At 31.0% G+C, this 18,668-nt stretch overlaps 3 protein-coding genes across 3 annotated transcripts; all 3 read right to left on the bottom strand.

The window, feature by feature from the left end:
- Window positions 1-2,931: 2,931 nt before the first annotated feature.
- On the bottom strand, window positions 2,932-3,384 carry LOC145597265 (uncharacterized). Its single transcript, XM_081653405.1, has one exon. The coding sequence runs from the start codon at window positions 3,382-3,384 to the stop codon at window positions 2,932-2,934; it is 453 nt and encodes a 150-aa protein (XP_081509531.1).
- A 1,369-nt stretch (window positions 3,385-4,753) lies between these two features.
- On the bottom strand, window positions 4,754-9,720 carry LOC145596636 (small COPII coat GTPase SAR1A-like). Its single transcript, XM_081652846.1, has 3 exons — window positions 9,354-9,720; window positions 8,433-8,564; window positions 4,754-5,292 (listed from the first exon to the last, which is right to left on the bottom strand). Exons 1-3 carry the CDS (start codon window positions 9,480-9,482, stop codon window positions 4,972-4,974), a joined length of 582 nt encoding a protein of 193 aa, XP_081508972.1. The 5' UTR covers window positions 9,483-9,720; the 3' UTR covers window positions 4,754-4,971.
- A 1,419-nt stretch (window positions 9,721-11,139) lies between these two features.
- On the bottom strand, window positions 11,140-12,372 carry LOC145598585 (uncharacterized). The gene is made up of 4 exons (XM_081654957.1): window positions 12,069-12,372; window positions 11,794-11,903; window positions 11,557-11,675; window positions 11,140-11,452 (listed from the first exon to the last, which is right to left on the bottom strand). The coding sequence occupies exons 1-4, from the start codon at window positions 12,262-12,264 to the stop codon at window positions 11,365-11,367; spliced, it is 513 nt and encodes a 170-aa protein (XP_081511083.1). The 5' UTR covers window positions 12,265-12,372; the 3' UTR covers window positions 11,140-11,364.
- Between the last annotated feature and the right edge of the window lie 6,296 nt (window positions 12,373-18,668).

Consider the following 18,668-nt stretch of genomic DNA (forward strand, 5'->3'; position numbering starts at 1 on the left):
AATAGATAGAAAAGGTGGACTTGGTAACAACTAAACAAATATTAACACTTTCGTATGACATGTTCATGGGGTTGTTGAACTGAGTCCAAGTCCAAATTTAATCTTTTTTTGGAATTGATGATGACATTTTCTGTTTAAGAGGACTTGTTAGATGGAATTTACTTGTTGTTCGTAAGATTTTCTTTCACTTTCTTTATTAAAACTTAAAGATAGGTTTACTTCTTAGATTAGGTGTTAGAGGAAGTTTAATCAATACTATAATTACAAAGCCGAACTACTCATATTTGACAAACAATACTCTCTTCATTTGTAAATGATCAATGTATTTTGGAGTATGTTTTAAATTCTCGTAATTAAGAATATGTCACATCAATTTCATAGTCCCCTTATACTCATGGTAAGGCTATATTGAGTAGGTCATAATGTTTTAAGTATACTTCTCTATAGTAAAGAATGCAACAATGTAACTATTTATATACTTCTTGTGCTAAATGTTCAAGGGTAGATTGCCAATATGTAATAAATGTAGTGTTACTTGGAGTCTTGGAGCACCTAAAGCTAGAAATGTGCAATGAACCGTTGAACTATAACCAAGTACGTCCGTAACTAGTTTGTGGGGGGAGGGTTGAATAAAAATAAAACTTAAGGTAAACGAAGCATACGCCATACGGTAACATTAATCTCTCTCTTCTTTTTTTTTTTTTTTTTTTTTTTTTTTTTTTTTTTTGAGGTAACAAAAAGAATTGCGTAAATTAATCATTGAACAAATTGTCCATTAATACATAGGGAAAATCTTCCAGGAATAGTGATTGTCCTAAACTTGTTTAACTCCGATCCAAGAAACTAATTTAAAGGTGATTAGAATCCAAGACACAAAATAAAAAAGTAGGTAACGACCTTTAAAAGACGCAATCAAGGTCAAATGTGTTGGTTGGTCACTTGGCTAATGTTTAACACTTGCTTAGTCCGATTAGAATAGGCCCATTATCTAACTTCATTATCTAAGGGCCCAGTTTGAGGAACTTTTTTTTTTTTTTTTTTTTTTTTTTTGACAAAAGGTTCTAGATTTAGCTAAGGGGTAGATTTTAGATATGAGTAGTAAATTAAAATAAAATTAAAAAAAAATGCAAGTTTTGAATATTAATGATGAAATTAATATGGCTAAATAAGTAAGTACTCGTAATTATCTACTCTCTGTTTCTTTTTTACTTTCATATGCCACTTTTGTACGTTTTTTATTTTTTAATTTTTTAATTTTTTTTATTTATTTTACGAGACTTTCGCACGAATTGTCGATTTTTGGAAAAGGAATTTTTTTTAAATTTAAAAAGTTAGACGCGTATTATTCTAATTAATCAAGTAAACAAGTTGTACAAAATTGGACACATGGAATTATTGATTCAATTACATCTTAATTCTAAAACTTATGCTATTATGCCTATAAATCTTCACAATTGCCGATCATTGCAACAAATTAGTACAAAATAAGACCAAATTCTTGGGAATTTTTTTGCTATGGCTAGTGTTTAAACAGCATCAATAACATACGATTAAAATCATTAGTACAAATTAAACAAGTCCATACATCAATATTATGATCAAGAATCATTAATTAATTAAATTGCGAAAATATATAACATCAATAATAACATAAGATTGGAAGTTCATAATTCCATTGTCTGAATTACAAACTACACAAGAAAGAATGAAATTACATTACAATTTTACGTACTCAACATCCATTAGACTAATAATATCATTAATATTAGGGTTTCAACTCATACTAATTAATATATATTAGGGTTTCGATCAACTTCCTAGCACGTACTCTTCCAAGATAGGCTCAAGAGCAGGCTTCCAAGCATTGCACCTCCTTCTTGGCTCGATTACGACGGTGATCCGACTAGCCTCACCGGGGGAAACCCTAGAGCCGCCACGTTTCCTTCTACCACCCAACAAATCATCACAATAAGAACGTATCACAATCTCATTAATAAAATTTAGTTGCACTTTAGACACTATAGAGTTGACTTTATCAACCGGGACTAGTAGGTAAACTTTCCGAGCAAGTAACACGTCATCAGCTCTCAATGCCCGAAGCTGGTAAGTTCTCCGGAGTTCTTCAATTGAAGTGACCGCGAAACCCGGGTGCTTAAGCATTATTTCAGCAGCTGTTGAAGGTTGGACTAGGATTGTTTTTCCATACGAATCAATTATTTTTGCCATGTTTTCTTTTTTTATTTCAAAACATGAACTCAAATTTCCCATCTTTTTTTTTAAGTTTTTTGCGAAGATTTGATGTGAGGAAATTAAAAAGGTTTTTGTGTGTGTCTTTTTTTTTTCATCAAAGAATAATGAAATAATAATTATATAGAACTAATAACATTGTGATGTCGTTATTTTAGGAAAGTAAGGAAACCAAATAACAGTAGGAAATTACGACTTTACGAGTAATAAACTTTACAAAAATATTAAAGATAAGAAAATAGGAAATAAAAAGGAAACTACCAAAAAACGTACTACAAATTAAAATACTTTCCTAATAATGAAAACAAAATAATTAACTTATTCCCTAAGAAAAAAGTGAGAATATAAATCAAGTTGGTAATCCTATTATTAGACTTACCTTTTTAGACGATTTAGATTGGAGTTATATCACTAGCCAATTAGCCATAATCTTTGGAAGTCATAATATAAAGTTTTTATAATTTTTACGTATATAAAAATAGAGATATAATCATTTTAATATGCGTCTTGGGAACTGAGTAAATTAAATTATATCCTTTGTACAAGAAAATAATAATAATAAAAAAAAACTTTTCGTTTTTAATTGATTTTTACATAAGTATCAAAATTACTACTCAAAACTAAAAAATCACTAATGAGTACTACTCGTATAGTCGTATATATACTTGTACATTCTAAATTTAATTAGCACCCTTCTAAAATAGGTTCAAGAACAGGTTCCCAAACTTTACAAAATCTCTTCCTTTGACCGGTTAAACCGGTACACTTCTCACTCAAATCCTTCACCAAGTTCTCCAATTTTTGACCATCTAAACCATTAGCCTCCAAGTCAGGAGAAACCTTCGAACCGCCACGTGTCCGTCCACCTACTTTTCCATTACAAGAACAAACAAGTGAGTCAATAGCAGCCAGTTGCAAGTCAGTCAACCTTGAGTTGACTTTATCAACCGGCACTAGTAGGTAAACTTTCCGGCCAAGTAACACATCGTCTGCCCTCATCGCGGTTATACGACGAGTCTCCCGGAGTTCATCCACAGGAGCGATCGCGAAGCCGGGATATTCTAGCATTAGTTCAGCAACCGTTGTAGGGAGGTTCACAAGTTTTAGTTGCCCTAGTGAATCTACTAACTTTGCCATATTTTTTGAGTTTGATGAATTTTCAACCTTATAACATGAACTCAAATTTCCCATATTTTTGTTTTTCCTAGAGAGAAATAAAAGGGTCAAATTATTTTGATGTTGCTAGTTTTGAAAGAAAGGGTCTATTTATATAAAATTTGGTGTAATCATAATATAATGTCAAAAGAGAGTGTAGTACGTGTGATTTAAGGGAAGAGTTCAAAAGTCAATAGTAAAATGATTAAACGAGTATAAGTTGAATGGAAAATGTCTTTGTATTAAATAATTGTGACGTAGAAGAAAATGTGTGATTATATTTTTAAGGGAAAGTTCATGGGTTATTTCCTTTTGGTTTTGGATCAAGATTATTTAATCATGGGTTATTTCCTATGGTTGTCTTCTATTTGACTTTAGTCTCGTATGATGTGAACATTTAGGAACGAAAAACATATGTGAGATATCATTCATACTCCTAGAGTCCTAGGCGTCCTACTGTCCTAGCTTCCTAGCTCTACCGACCTAGTGAAATTGATTCGGTCCGACTTGAATGACTAAATTGGATCGGTTGATTTAGACTCGGGTTTTGTTCTAAATATTTCCTCTGTTATTAAATGTTCTTCACATCTTGATTGCGTACGTTTGTCAATATTTTAATTTAATCATAAATATCTATGTTTACACATTGTAAAAAGTTATTACAGTTGAATACTAATAAACTACTCAATGAGACAAATCAAATTTGACCAAATAGACCTAAATCATATTTATATTAAGAGTGATTAAGAAGATTATCTCAACTTATGAATAGGTTAAGATTACAAATAAGAAGAACAAAAAATATCAAAGGGAGCAGAAATGAAAAGTAAGTTGAATTTATCAATAAATTAAATAAAAAGAATCGGTCGTCTAATTTCCACAATAAAAACAAAACGTAATCCAACTAGGTTAGATATAATCCAAATTGAAATGCTCCTCATTGATTCGTTATTAACCTCTTCCAACTAAGTAGCCTACATATGTAACTTCAAGCTCCAAAGAGAACTTTTGACATGTAATTGTGATAGCTAAAATCTACTTCGAGTGTGAATAATACTCCTTATGAGTGTGAATAATACTAGCATGTATGTTATGTCTCTTATGAGTGTGAATAATACTCCTTTTGTGCCATTTTATTTCAATATTCTTCGACTGATAGTTTTAAGTAATTTTTTTTTTTAGTTAGTACGTAGTAGATTTCTTCTCTTTTAGAGGGATGTTACGTGATAAGAGTAATACTATGAATTATACTCTGTGAGAGATAGACAAGCACATGATATTACTCTGAAGACAAACTAGGCCTAAAGGTTTAAATAAACTTCAAGCAGATATAAACTGTTAACTCAAAAGGGGTAAAAATCCTGATTAGACTGCATGATACAAAAATTCATTGGCTGTTCCATGCAAATCCGAGGCAGTAAAATTCTTAATCCCAGCCACTTAATTAAAAAAAAATAAAACGATTTCAAACTAAGTGATGTATAACATCAACCTCGCTTAATATTTTAGTTCATACCCTACATTCGATTCCTTGTTAACAAGGTGTGAAAACTTAGCCAACACAATCTTCTAGTTGATGTACTCAGACATCCACTTGAATCCTTCACCATAACCCATTTTGCGCACAATACTGCACATGAAAACCTCGAGAGGTCGGACATTGGAGCCAGCCAGGTTTACTTTGCCTTTGCCTGTTGTACAGTTGGACAGTCCAAGATGGTAGCGCAGTTCATCCTCTGAAGCTGCATATGGTATGTCAATTTTGTTGCCTAGGATGAGAAATGGAACGTTAGCCAAGGCTTCATCGGATAGAAGGGCATCTAGCTCCTTCTTTGACTCAAAAAACCTCTCCTTGTCGAATGCATCAACCAGGTACACCACAGCATCCACCTGCAGTCAGAAGATACATACATAACTTGTACCAAATAAAGCAAACATGTTCTATTTCATCAATTAAATGGCAAAATATAGAAAAATGGAATGAAACCCTGTACAAATATCCCAAAGATTTATTCTTTTCCGCCAGAAGTCCAGAAAGAAAAAAATAATCCTTTATTTATAATTAATCCGAATTCCACACAATAAAAAGCTTACTTTTATAAAGATATCCACTTTAAATAGAAGACACACAAAATGGGTCACTCTAATTGACAATTATGAATGATGGATATAAATTTCAGCATTTAAATATCTACAAGTATCTATTGTCACTGCAACTGTAGTATACAGCCCGTTTAAATGGAAAAAAATTAAAGAAAGGTGGAAGCGATTGAGAAGGAAAAGGTTCGCTATTTTGACCTTATTAGACTTTACTTTGTTGAATAGGGAAGTATGATTGAAGGTTTAGGCCGTCATCTCATCAGCCTCTCCTAGAGGCCAATTACTTTGACATTCCATCCCCTTATATTCATAAACCAGTCAAATCATCATCAACAAATTACATGGTTCAACTTAGAATCCTATAAACATTTTCCTTCCATCACCCTCTAGGAAATTCAACGTTCACTGTACAGAGTTTTCGGCACATATACAGTTATACTAGAACACCCAGACAAGAACATCCAGTGGTTCACCTCCTTTAGCTTCTGTCCTTTTCAACTGTATGGGTCCGGTTCGTATCAGAGTAAAAACAAAAAGGAGGGAGCTATCTAATTACTCCCAGCTAAACAGAAGTTACACTAATAGTCAAATCCAGCTATATTACTTAACCTATCTCAACACGGCAACACCACAAACACAAGCCACCCATCCCATATAAACTCACTGTATACCATCTTAGATTTGTTCTTTATTATATCCATCTGAATAAAACTTCCTTTCTCATTTCTCTTCCAGTCTTTCTACCAGAAGAAGGCCCTATCCCGGTTATAGACTAACAGGCAGAAACTTATCTAAGCAGGACATCCTGAATAACCATGCATAGAGCTGTGTGACCAGAATTTCGAAGTTTTTGTACCAAAAAAATAAAATAAAATAAAATAAAAAAGAGAGACCTAGGCCAAGTCCACAGCTTAAAGAGAAATACAAAATGCAAGCACGTTGGAACTTGGAAGATAAAGTGGAAATCATGAAATACAGATTAAAAGGTAATAGTACCATAAAACTAGCAAGGCGAGCTACAAATTATAGGCGAAGATGATACACAAGACTCATGGTAGTTTTTTAAAAAGACTTTAATTCCCTTACAGATTATAAGTACTAAGAAGCCCCTATATTAGCCTTAGCCAGAAGTCAATACAAGAGGAAGACCTCATCAAGGCTGGTATGATGTGAGAAAGGAGGCTAGTTTGCCCATTTTTCAAATACCAGTCAGTTTCACAGCCAATCCTGTATCAGATTATGCAAATTTCATTTGTATGCGCATTTTTTAAGTAAATATTGTAGGAGAGTCAGAAAGTTATTCTTATACGAAGTATATTTAAGCAATATGCACCAAGCTAAGTCTCTTGCAATATGCACCAAGCTAAGTCTCCTGCTTGCTAAACCTAGCTACAAGAAATCTGTAAATGAGATCTCATACTACGCATCTCCAAACAAGGCTAGATCAGAAGAACCAATTTCACTATCAAAGAGAATGCTTTCTACTCCATATCTAATTATTTCAGTCAAGCACTCTACCCGTGTCCAGGGCCCTCCAGGCCACGCCATGCCATTTCACTGATAAGACAAATAATCAGTGAAGGATTGTTGGCTTCTTTAGAGCAATGTAAAGCACTATCACTCTTTAAAGAACAGATAATTACATTTTGTCCCTTTCCATACTAAAAGGAATCTTTTATCAAAACCCTTAGTAGAAGTGTTGTACATACAGTGAATATGAGTTTTGGGTCTCCCAAGAGAATATTCCATTGAACAATGTGATTGTCTATGCTTGCGGCTTGATGTGGTAGGCTAAAAGGATCTGATATTGACCATTCCACAAATATTAACAGCACCTCTATCTTACATTGTTCAGTTTATTTGCTGTTAGCAGCTGGAATAACCGATTACCCTCAGAGTCTCATGCTTTCAAAACTCAATAGAACGAAAAAAATTAAAAAAAAAATTTGTTTGCGTCTATGTTACTTGGACTCGGATGAAGTGTGAAATTAGACACGGGTGTCCAAGCGTCGGACTCGCCCAATTTCTTGAAAAAGTTGCGTTTTTAATTAAAAATGAAGTGTCCAAGTGTCGGTGTCGGTATCCGACACGTGTCGACACAAACACGTGAGGTAAATGAAAGAGTCCGAGTAACATAGGTTTGCGTTGTTAGCCATATCCGAAAGCTTAAGCATACTTTTTCGTCCTTACTTTCCTTTTAGGGTTGTACCTAAAAGATTGCCCAACAATCTCTCTACTTTATTTACAAACCCACAAGCTAAAGAACTTATCATACCACTTAAATAAAACTCTTAATAAAGTGAAAAAAAAGGGTGGGGCAGTCTTTCAGAGACAAAGGAAGTGCTAAATAGATGCAGGCCATGCAGCTCATCCAGATCGATCATTGACTACTTCAAATCCCTCCTTCAGTTAATACTCCGTATTCTACTAGTTGAGCTACTATTTATAAAACCTATTGGTATTTAAAGCAAGCTAATTGCTAAGGGCTGTATCTATTACGTATTGTTTACACTGACCTCCTATAGCAAGCAAAAGAAGTGTGATTGCATGCCACTGTGTAAGCCCTGTAAAGTAGCTATAGCCTAATGAAGCAGACAATCTGACTAGTCTTAGAATTTGATTATCAATGTTTAATCACCAGCAGTTACTCCTTTTCGTCTTATGGATGCTAAGAAGGATGGTTCGCCTCCAGCGTCAACCATAATATGAACAATGCTTGCAATATATTGTACGTATATAGATTATATTATTCACTAACAAATAATTTTGCAATTACGAGAAATGACAAAATATTACAACCAAGTTAGCAGATGAAACACAAGAATATTGATCACAGCAACTTTGACCAACAATACCAAACTTCAACAATTTCAAGAACACCGTATAGTACATATCACTATATCAACTCATTATCAACCAAAATAATGTACCTTGGCATAGTAATCCTTCCAAACCCGGCGAGCAATCTGATGACCTCCCAAATCAAAAGCCTTGAACTTGATTTTCCCAATGCTCAACTCTTCCGATGTCGGGTGCTGTGTTGGCTGATGTTGAACCAGTCTCTGCACTCACCATCCAGCCATTACATATATCAAACAATAGCACACTTAAAAATCCCAACAAAGATTAAATCACCCAAATCACTTCAATTTCTTCATCATTTAGCCACAAATCAGAATACAAGAAATAGAAGTATATGCAATAATCAAGACCAAATTACACTTCTCTACATTACAAAGATCATAATAATTTTAAAAAAAGACATGCAGACACCCAACTTGGCCAACTATATTACTCATAAATCGGATCACATAACACATCGAAACTCAAATCGATCATATTTTTCTTGTTTAAGGCATTCCAAATATTCAATTTTTCTCCCTTCACAAATATAAGATGAGCATTCCGAAAATTCAATTTATTCTCAACAAAATTCATCAATATGTGATGGGTAATCCTTTTAATTCAATTTTTTCCAGTAAAACTCAAACAAATGAGATGGCCTATCTTATAATTCAATTAATTCCCAATAATCATACATATGAGAAAGGTATTCCAAAAAATTCAATTTTATTTCTAACATAATTCATTAATTTGAGATGGGTATTCCTAAAAATTCAATTTTTTTTCTAACATAATTCATTAATTTGAGATGGGCATTCCAGAAATTCAATTCTTCTCAGACAAATTTCATAAATATGAGATGGGCAATCCTAAAATTTCAATCAATTTAAAAATCAAAGCACAAACCATGAAAAAGAAAATTCAAATTAAATTAATTACAACAATACATCAATACTGATCAACTATAAATTATGAACAAATAAGACAAAATTAATAGTGAATATTACCTCATCTTTGAGCATATGAAGGAGGGTAGTTTTACCGGCATTATCAAGGCCTAAAAACAAGATCTTGGCCTCTTTTTGCCATAACCCAAGAGAAGCTAAGATCCCAGAAAACCAATCCCAAAGAAACATAATTATAAATTAACTTTTTAAATTTCGATTTTCTGGGATCTGGAAAAAACAAAAATTGAGAAACTAATTTGAATCAAACCCAGAAATTGAGATTAAAAATGTGGGATGATCAAGGAAATGAAAATGGTTAGTAATAAATGCAGCAGACAAGAAGATTAATTGGGAGAGAAATGGAGTGATGAGAATTTCTGGAGAGAGAGAGAGAAAGAGGGGAAGGTGATGTGAGAGTGGTGTAAGGATGTGTCATTGGGTTGGTGAATTATGGAATTTTCCAAACTATACTCTATTCAATTTTTAATTTTTATTTAATTTTAGAAATTATTTATTTTATTGTATGAAAGATTTTTTACAAAATTAACTAAATTACTTCATCAATAAAAGGTTATTAGGTCAAAAAAAAATCAATAAAAGATTATACAACATATAGGGCTTGTTCACATTTGCTAAACTGAACTAAATTGATTGAAGCTAAAATGAACTGAATTGATTGGAGCTGAACGAACTGAATATAACTGAAATGAATAATTTATGAGACAAGAAAATTAGGAGCTGAACTAAACTAAATTGAACTGATTGGAGCTGAACTAAAGTGAATTGAACTGAGTGACAGACCCACAATCATTACTAGAAAAAAATAAAAAAATTAGATCAAATAATATTTTAATTGGGCAAAAGAATTTATTTTTCAAATTCAAGCCTCTTTCCTTTATGGTTCAACAACACCAAAAAGTTTTTTTTTTTTCCTTTTTATTCAAATTGGTTCCTTAAATTGTGATGGTTTGTGGTCATGTGGAGGATAAGGAGTGGAGGGATCCATCTCCCACCCCTTCCCTGTGAGGTTGTAGTTACCTTTAGTTTTTGACAATTTTAAACAATCAAAAAGGAAAAAATGGGTTGAGGTGCTTCTCATGAATCCCACGAGACTTCAAGAGTCCATTTCAGTGGTTTTTAACTTATATGATCAACTAGTGGTCATATAACCTTGAGGTGAACCCATTTCATCCGAAGAGTTTTTAACACCAAATTTCAAAACCTTTAAAATTGGTCTGATTTCGTGTATTATAGCCTTGAATTCTGGGCAATAGTTTTTGACTTTTTCGAATCCGTAAAGAAAATACTTCAAAGTTTCCTATGGCCCTACGATATGTCTAGAGCTCAACTAAGTTATCGATTTAGTGATGAGTTACTTTCATGTTTAATCACTTTTTTGATAAATTTTGTGGTTTCAGTAGTTGAGATATAAAGTTTAAGATCTTAGAAACATTTAATTGAATTTGATCAAGATATCAAGTCATGTAAAATTTTACCAAATTATAAACACGTAGAATATTAAATTTAACGTTTTATCACTTTAATAATTGAAGCATTTTGCAGTTAGTTATTACTTTAATTTATATGGAGTAATAAAGTCAAGAATAAAAACTAAAATGAGAAAAAAGGTTCAAAATCAAATCTCTTACTATATTGTAAACACTATTCACTTCATTCCAAAACAATACACGAAAAGTCAAAAGAACAACTTGGAAAATTCGTCTATAGAGACAACATATAAATACAACTATGTACATGTATGTAACATGTACAACAATTGTTTGTGTGATTAAAACTACATCATCCTAATTAAATACATTCATTATTGTTAAACTTACACAAAAAATAGGAGAAAACAGCTTAATGAGCCTTTACCATTAATCATATATATATAGGCTTACAACATTAACCTAACTTACCAAAAACTCCTAATAAGATATACACAAATATATTCACAAAATATATCTAACTTAACATAAATATATCATAACAATTATTGTACAAATGCATAATTTGGAGGTTGAAAGTGTAAAGGGAGATAATAAAGATTTATAGATTTAAAGTAGCCACTTCATGAAATGTTCTTGGGATGCTTCACTACCACCATGGGACACTTCACTTGTTTTGCACAATCGTAGCTTACACTTCCTAGAATAGCCCTGTAATCATGAAGTTAAAAGTTGTCAAATTTTGATTACAATTTAGATTATATAATAACCTTAATTAAATTAATATTTTAATATAAAACTTATAAAAATAATACCTCTTTAAAAATCCATAACCATGACTCCCCATAACCAGCATATCAGCCCCTAATTTCTCAACTGTTCCACAAATCACTTCTCTGGCATCTCCACTCCCAACTTTCTTTTCTACCTTAATCTGTAATTTTAAAACATAATTAATAATACAATTAAAAGTGTTACTATTAATATTAATACATATTAAAACTAACAAATATAACAAAAATTAATTAATTATGCAATACAAGTGTACATACATTGATGTTGGACTTCATACAAACTTGTTGTGCTTTAGACATAACAGATTCAACAAGCTTCCTATAGTAATCTTCCAAATCTGCTACAACATCATTTCCAAACAAATAACCTGCCAAAATAATTTTAATCTTAGTACAAAAATCATAAAAGGGTTCCTAAAACCCGATCTAGTAAGCTGACCAAACTCGGTCTAGGATATATAATAAAATTATACAAATAAATGGAGTACTTCCTCCGTCCCAGAATTAAGTAATTAACATTAATAGATGCTTACCGGCAACATCGAAAGCGGAATAATTAGCCGGAGGAGGAGGCTTGACATAGAGAAGAACAAGAGTTGTAGAATTGGAATTATTTTGATGTGAATTAGAAATTACGTTGTTTAGAAACCATGATAAGGCATGCATACTCTCTTCACTTTCATCTACTGCTACCACTATTTTTTTCTCTCCTCTATTTTCTACTTCCATTTTTTCTTATTAAAAAAATATTATTATTATTTTTTTTTTTGGTTTTGTTATTTTTGTTTATTTTCTACAAAAACTATTGCTTCCTTTTTTTAAGTAGGTGAAGAGAAAAAAAGATTTTCATATTCTATTTATAGAGAAGATGAAGGTAGTGTTAATTATGATTGTTTGGATTATTTAGTTTGCTGAGGTGTTGTTTGATTTGTAAAGTCAAGGGTTTAAGAGTAAATTAGCTTTCTAGATATTATGAAATTGAAAGGCTTATTATCTTAATATAGGTGTTGTGTGGTTTTGCTTAATGAATCAACAGTTGTGAACCTTGACGCTTTCTTGGGTTACGTACTTTATATATAGTGGATAATGAACGTATGAAAAATAGCTCAGTTGATTAGAGTATTGCTCAAGTTTTAAGAGGTCATGGAAGAAGGAATTATGACACGTTAAATTTCTATATAAGGATTCCGATCCACTCTTTAAAAGTAATTTTAATGTTTACATGCTAAGTATAGAGTTTTATAGCGAGTCAATAACCAAATGAAAAAGTAGTTTTAAGGAGAAAGGATCTAGCTAGTAATAATTTTTTAATTTACATAACAATGGACGGAGGTCTAATTCCTCAAGGAACTATAAGGTAAGTTGTTTCTTATAAACAATAATCATGATTTTTTTTTGAAATAGTAGTCGCTTTAAACACTTTTTTGTTAATGAATACTTCACACAAATTAAAGTAAACTTTAAATAAGCAAAAAAACTATTCGAGAATAATTATATGATTTGTCTAACGTGTGTCTATTGTTACAAAATAGTCACTTTGAACATTTTTTCATTCATAAATACTCCTACTCCGTACGAAATAATTAATAAGACTTATGCAAATTAAAAGTTTCTTGAGAATAATCTACTACGGAGTATATACTTACATTAAGGACGACAGAAGTAATTAAACTTATAATATAATGAATCAAGCTAATGAGCTTAATTAATCAAAAAGCAACAAATCATTGAACCAAAGTTGATAAGAAGCTAGGAATTTAAGCAACCCAAGTAATAATTATATAAGAACAAAGGGTTAGTTGTTCGGGTTTCAAAGGTTTCCAAGTGGGTGATGCCACAACTCCCACATTGATTGATAATGAATTAGAAAGTGAGAGAAATTTGTATGAATAATGTCTTTCACTATCTAGTGATGGAAAGTGGGTAGATTGTAGATGGATAGAATGAGGGAGATCATGAACAAGTAATGTACACAAACATTACTTTCATCGTTTCACTTATAAATCTTTTCTCTTTTTTATACTTCACAATGGAAATTAATTAAGTGTACCTGAAATGAAAGTAATTAAAAAAAAACTAAAACAATCATTGTCTTTAACTTAACTCTCGTATATCATTCGATAATAGCTTTCAACTAGCTTTAGAGAGTATGAAGATAAATAAATAAATAATATTGTTTCATGATAAATAATGTTTTAGGGTATTTTTGATGCCTAAGGCGAATCATAAATAGAAAATATTAGTAAATCAACGCATAATTTTATCATTTGTATATTCTTAAATAATTTCAATTAACTAAATAAATGAATAAAAATACTTATGTACATCCTTTAATGCAAATGTCGTATAAATGCATGATGTGCTTTATCATGAAAAAGGCTTGTTATGAATGTTATCTACATATATAGCACTTTATAGTCCACATATACTGGAGGGCTTGAACTTTCTTGACAATTATTGATGCACAAAAGCGACAAAAGACTACAATAAGTCAGTGCTACCTATAAACAAATATCTTTTGTTTTTGTTTTCTTGATTGAAACCTACAAAAATATCTAGATATGAAGTAGAAGTATGAACAATGAGACTTTAAGTTTAGATTTGCAATATTCACATTGGAGTGTATAGTCAATAGTGTATACTTGTATAGTTGTATTACTTACAGCCTAGTGGGACCTGAAGAGGTTAATCGATGACTAAAGCTTCGGTTTATTGTATGTACATTTTTAGTTTTTATCTGGAAAGTCACTCTAAAGGCCTGATTAAATTTACTGAATTGAGCTGAACTGAACTGATTATTGAAGCTGAACAGAACTGAGCTAAACTGAACTGATTAGAGTTGAACTGAACTGAACTAAAATTAAGTAAATGTGAACAGGCCTTAAATCAAAGAATGTACGGAGTAAAAGATAAGTGTTAATAAGGGCTACATAAGCTAACTCTACGACTAAAATAAGTTTTAAAAAGTTCAAAGTAATCATTAAATTTTAGGTGAATAAAACACATCTTTCTTCCACTTGTTGATATTTGTTTCATTTTAATTTTTATAGTACTATTTAAATGTTAACTCATCCCTCATTTCATTACTAATATATGTGAAGATAAATGTTATTGCGTGTTTCATAAAAAAAAAAAAAATGTTACAGTACTATGTATTATATTGGTCGTTAATGAAAATCTTGATGTATTAGTTCTCGATTGTCAAATAATTACGTTTAACAAACACAATAATCAAATTGATGCATGTAGTATATTATACATGGATGGAGTAACTATGTACTTCCTCCGTTTTTTTATGGTTGCAATAGTTTGACTTTTACAGTATTCATGTGTTCACTTTGACTAGCTTTAACAATTTATACTTAAGTAAAATTATAGTCATGTGAGATCTTGTTAGATTCGTTTCAACTTATACAATTTTAATATCTAAGATTTATAATTTTTACATATTGATAATTAAAGATGTTAACTATTTAAAATATGTATCGACAAGCGTGAAAATACTATTAAAAAATATAGAAAGTATTTATATAAGGAATTAAGGATGCAATAATGGGCTAGATTGTTTGCTATTGCATTCAAAGGCGAAGCCTCCACACATTTAAATTAAATGGGCTTTTCACAGTGGGCTTCTTAGACCCGTTCATAATTTGGGCTTCTTCTACATTTGGGCTTACATTATTTCATTCTTGGACCCTTCGAGGAAATCACCATTTCGTTCCTCTTTACTAAGCACAATGCCCACAATAGCAAGCAAAAAAAAAAAAAAAAAAACAAAACAAAACAAAGTACTTTTAAGTGTTTGCAAAACTAATGTTTAAACAATCCCTCCGTTTCACAACAAATTTTGTATGTATGTAACTTGGTGTGTTTAAGGTAGATTTACAATTTTTTAAAAAATAAAAGTTATCGATATAATTTTGAACTAAGACTAAGCTAGTTATATCAGATGTTAAATTAATCACAACCACTTCTAAGTGTCAATTATTCGCATTAGTGCAAATCACTATCTTTAATGAGCCATTTCATAAGTTCTCAACCATATGTTTGAGGTAGTTCTTAGGTCGATTTTATTAAGCTAGCATAACCAAATCTCTTCAACCCGAATAAGGAATGTCATATATCGACTTGATCCTCGCCTAAGGTTTCAACTTTCAATGAATGATTCCAAGAAATAATTTTCTACCTGAAATTTATGTGTTTTGTTCTTGTACATAGAAAATTGACTTAAGTCTACAATAATTGTAACATCAACAGTGTTTAGAATTTAATAACAACTTTGGTGTTCCACTTAATTCTTAGGGCCTTGACTTGAATTGAATCTTCATAAAACAAATTATTGAAATTAATCAAATGTTGTTCTTTACAACTTAGCCAACTTGTTTAGATCTTTTGCCAAAAAAAGATTCAAGTCTAAAGGTGTGAGAGAGTGAGACCCACACAAACATAAGAAGAGAATTGACAAGAATTGATGATAAGAACAACAACAGGATAAGAATACAATTAACCACTATTTTATGTCAACTTACACAATTGATCAAATGATAATATATAATCCAGTCAAATAAATTAATTTAAATTACATGAAACATTAATTTGTATGCTGTCCTTATCTTTGATGCATTATTCATAAATTATGGTGCAATTATACAAACTTCTCCAACTAACTACCTCCTATATTAATTTGCATGACTAATCATCCAAACGACCAAACGTTGAGAGATTTTTTATACTTTGATCATAATACTTCCTCCGTTAATGGTTATTTGCAACAAAGAAATATTTTATATCTCACAAATAATACCCCTTTGTTGCAATTAATCATTAACGGAGGAAGTAATTACATTGATGAAAAATATTTTGTTTGGAAACTACGTCATCCTTCCTTGTCTCATGATTTCGCTCCTCTCATCTATCCTCACATTCTCGCTTTCATTATTTTCTTTGATTTTTTTCTACGTAACTTATTAAAATGTTAGGAAACAAATTAAATAAAGAAAAACTTTGTTACTCATTAATCATTGCACAAAAAATCAATTTTTATTTTACGAGTATATTTATTGTGAGGAAATTCAATGCCAAAAATTTCAACCTAACCTGTTTTAATCAATTTTTAATAAGAACTTGATTCAATTGCCTAAATGAGTGATTGGATTAATGTACATGACAAATGATCGTTGAGTAATATAAATCAATCACTTTATGTTTAATAGAAATTGTAACATAACATCAGTACATCATGCAATAGATATTGAATGATATGAGTATATGACTTAACAAGCTTAGCTTTCTTTTACCACGTACATATATATATCATGTTTCATTATATTAGTCCTCACACCTCAGATTCCTCACTCCTCATATAAAATGTTTCATGTCACACTTAATTATAGTGCAGACTACATGTTCCATTTAATTTAAACACGTAAATACATATTAGATGTTGACATGTTGTCCATAACTCTATATTGATGAATCGGTTTTAACCGTTAAATTATACAATAGGAGATGTGTGAGCCATGAAATACAGGAAAAAAAAAAAAAAAAAAAAAAAGAATGCAAATGCCAAGGTGGCATAATAGCAAAAAATTAGGTAAATAATATGAAAAATTAAAGCATAATTATTCCCCGCGTAATAAAATGGAAGAATACAGCTTAGGAGATGCTTTTCGGAGAGAGCGTGTTGTGAAATTTTATTTGTACGTTTAGAAAGTTTGATGAATTATGAGCTGAATCAATCATCAATTCGTCATGTCCCCACTCTTTTTTTAATTCAAGTACTCAATTCTACGTACAATTCTTTTGCCATTCTAGCCGTTAATCGGTTGGTAGCTCCTCTTTATTTATTGACATAAATTTGAAATTCCCACAAAAAAAAAAAAAAAAAAAAAAAAGAAAAAAAATGACAACGTCTTTGTGAAACCTACATTAAATTTCGACTACAGATATTATCCATATTATACAGAGTATTTACTTATTACATACGGAATAAATATATATCGTGATTTGAATAAAAATAAATATCTTAATTTAATCATAATACAAGTTTTTTGATTTAAGAAATGACAATATCACGGACTCACGGTTAATACTTATTAAATTTCACTTCGTATTTGATTTATTTTTCGGAGTTTAAATATTTTTTGCTTTGATTTATGTTAGTGATTTATACAGCAACATTAATATAGTACGGAATACTTGTTTTATTATATCTATATATATAATTCACCATTATACATCAATGCAAATTTAATTGTACATATAATTCGATCAAAGTGTATCAACCAGTAAAAAACAAATATTATGGTTATTTAGATACATAGGGATAGGGTGCATGTATTAAAAACTTTTAATGGATGGATCAATAATACTCAACGTTCTATGATTCTTAAGCACCAAATTAAATTATACATATAAGTTAGATTTTATTTTATTTATTATTTAGGGCGGCTCTAGAGGGACCCACTAGTTATGAAACCGCACTTGTTATTTATGTTCTCAATGGTGCAAATATTCTTCTAAGAATTGGTTTAATCTAAGGATATCATATCATGGTAGATTCCACAAGTTTTTAACGATAACTCTGTTTCATTGGTGTCGTGGAGCCAATGCATGTGCCACATCATAATGAAAAGAAGTTTCCTCAAAAAAGGGGGAAAAAAAAAAGAAAAAAAAAAACTTTTATCAAGCATTATACAATTACATTAACCCTTCAAAGAATTTAGAGTATTATTGAATTTAGGTGTGCCATTCCCCTAAGGTGCCACATGTTCTAATCAACTAACGACACATAAACAAAGGCTCAACCTAAGGGAATGCCACATGGCCCACTTCTACAAATACAACGTGGCAAAATTACAATTCTCGTAAGCACACTTCCTCTGTTCTATTTTAGCCATAATGTAATTTTTTTTTTGTTGTAATTTATTTTTTAAAACGTGTCAATTAACCATTACATCTTTATGTTAATCCTTTAAAGGAGCAATTTGATAAATTAACCTCATAACCGTCAATTATCATAACATTAGATAATATTTTGCGTATATTTTCAATCGAGTTTTGCAGTTCTCCCTAGCCAATCAAAATTAAGGAGCACTCGTTCACTCCCTCATTAAGTCATTGGTGAGGTCATT

Source organism: Chenopodium album, chromosome 20 (genome assembly GCF_948465745.1).
Source record: "Chenopodium album chromosome 20, dcCheAlbu1.1, whole genome shotgun sequence".
NCBI lineage: Eukaryota > Viridiplantae > Streptophyta > Magnoliopsida > Caryophyllales > Amaranthaceae > Chenopodium > Chenopodium album.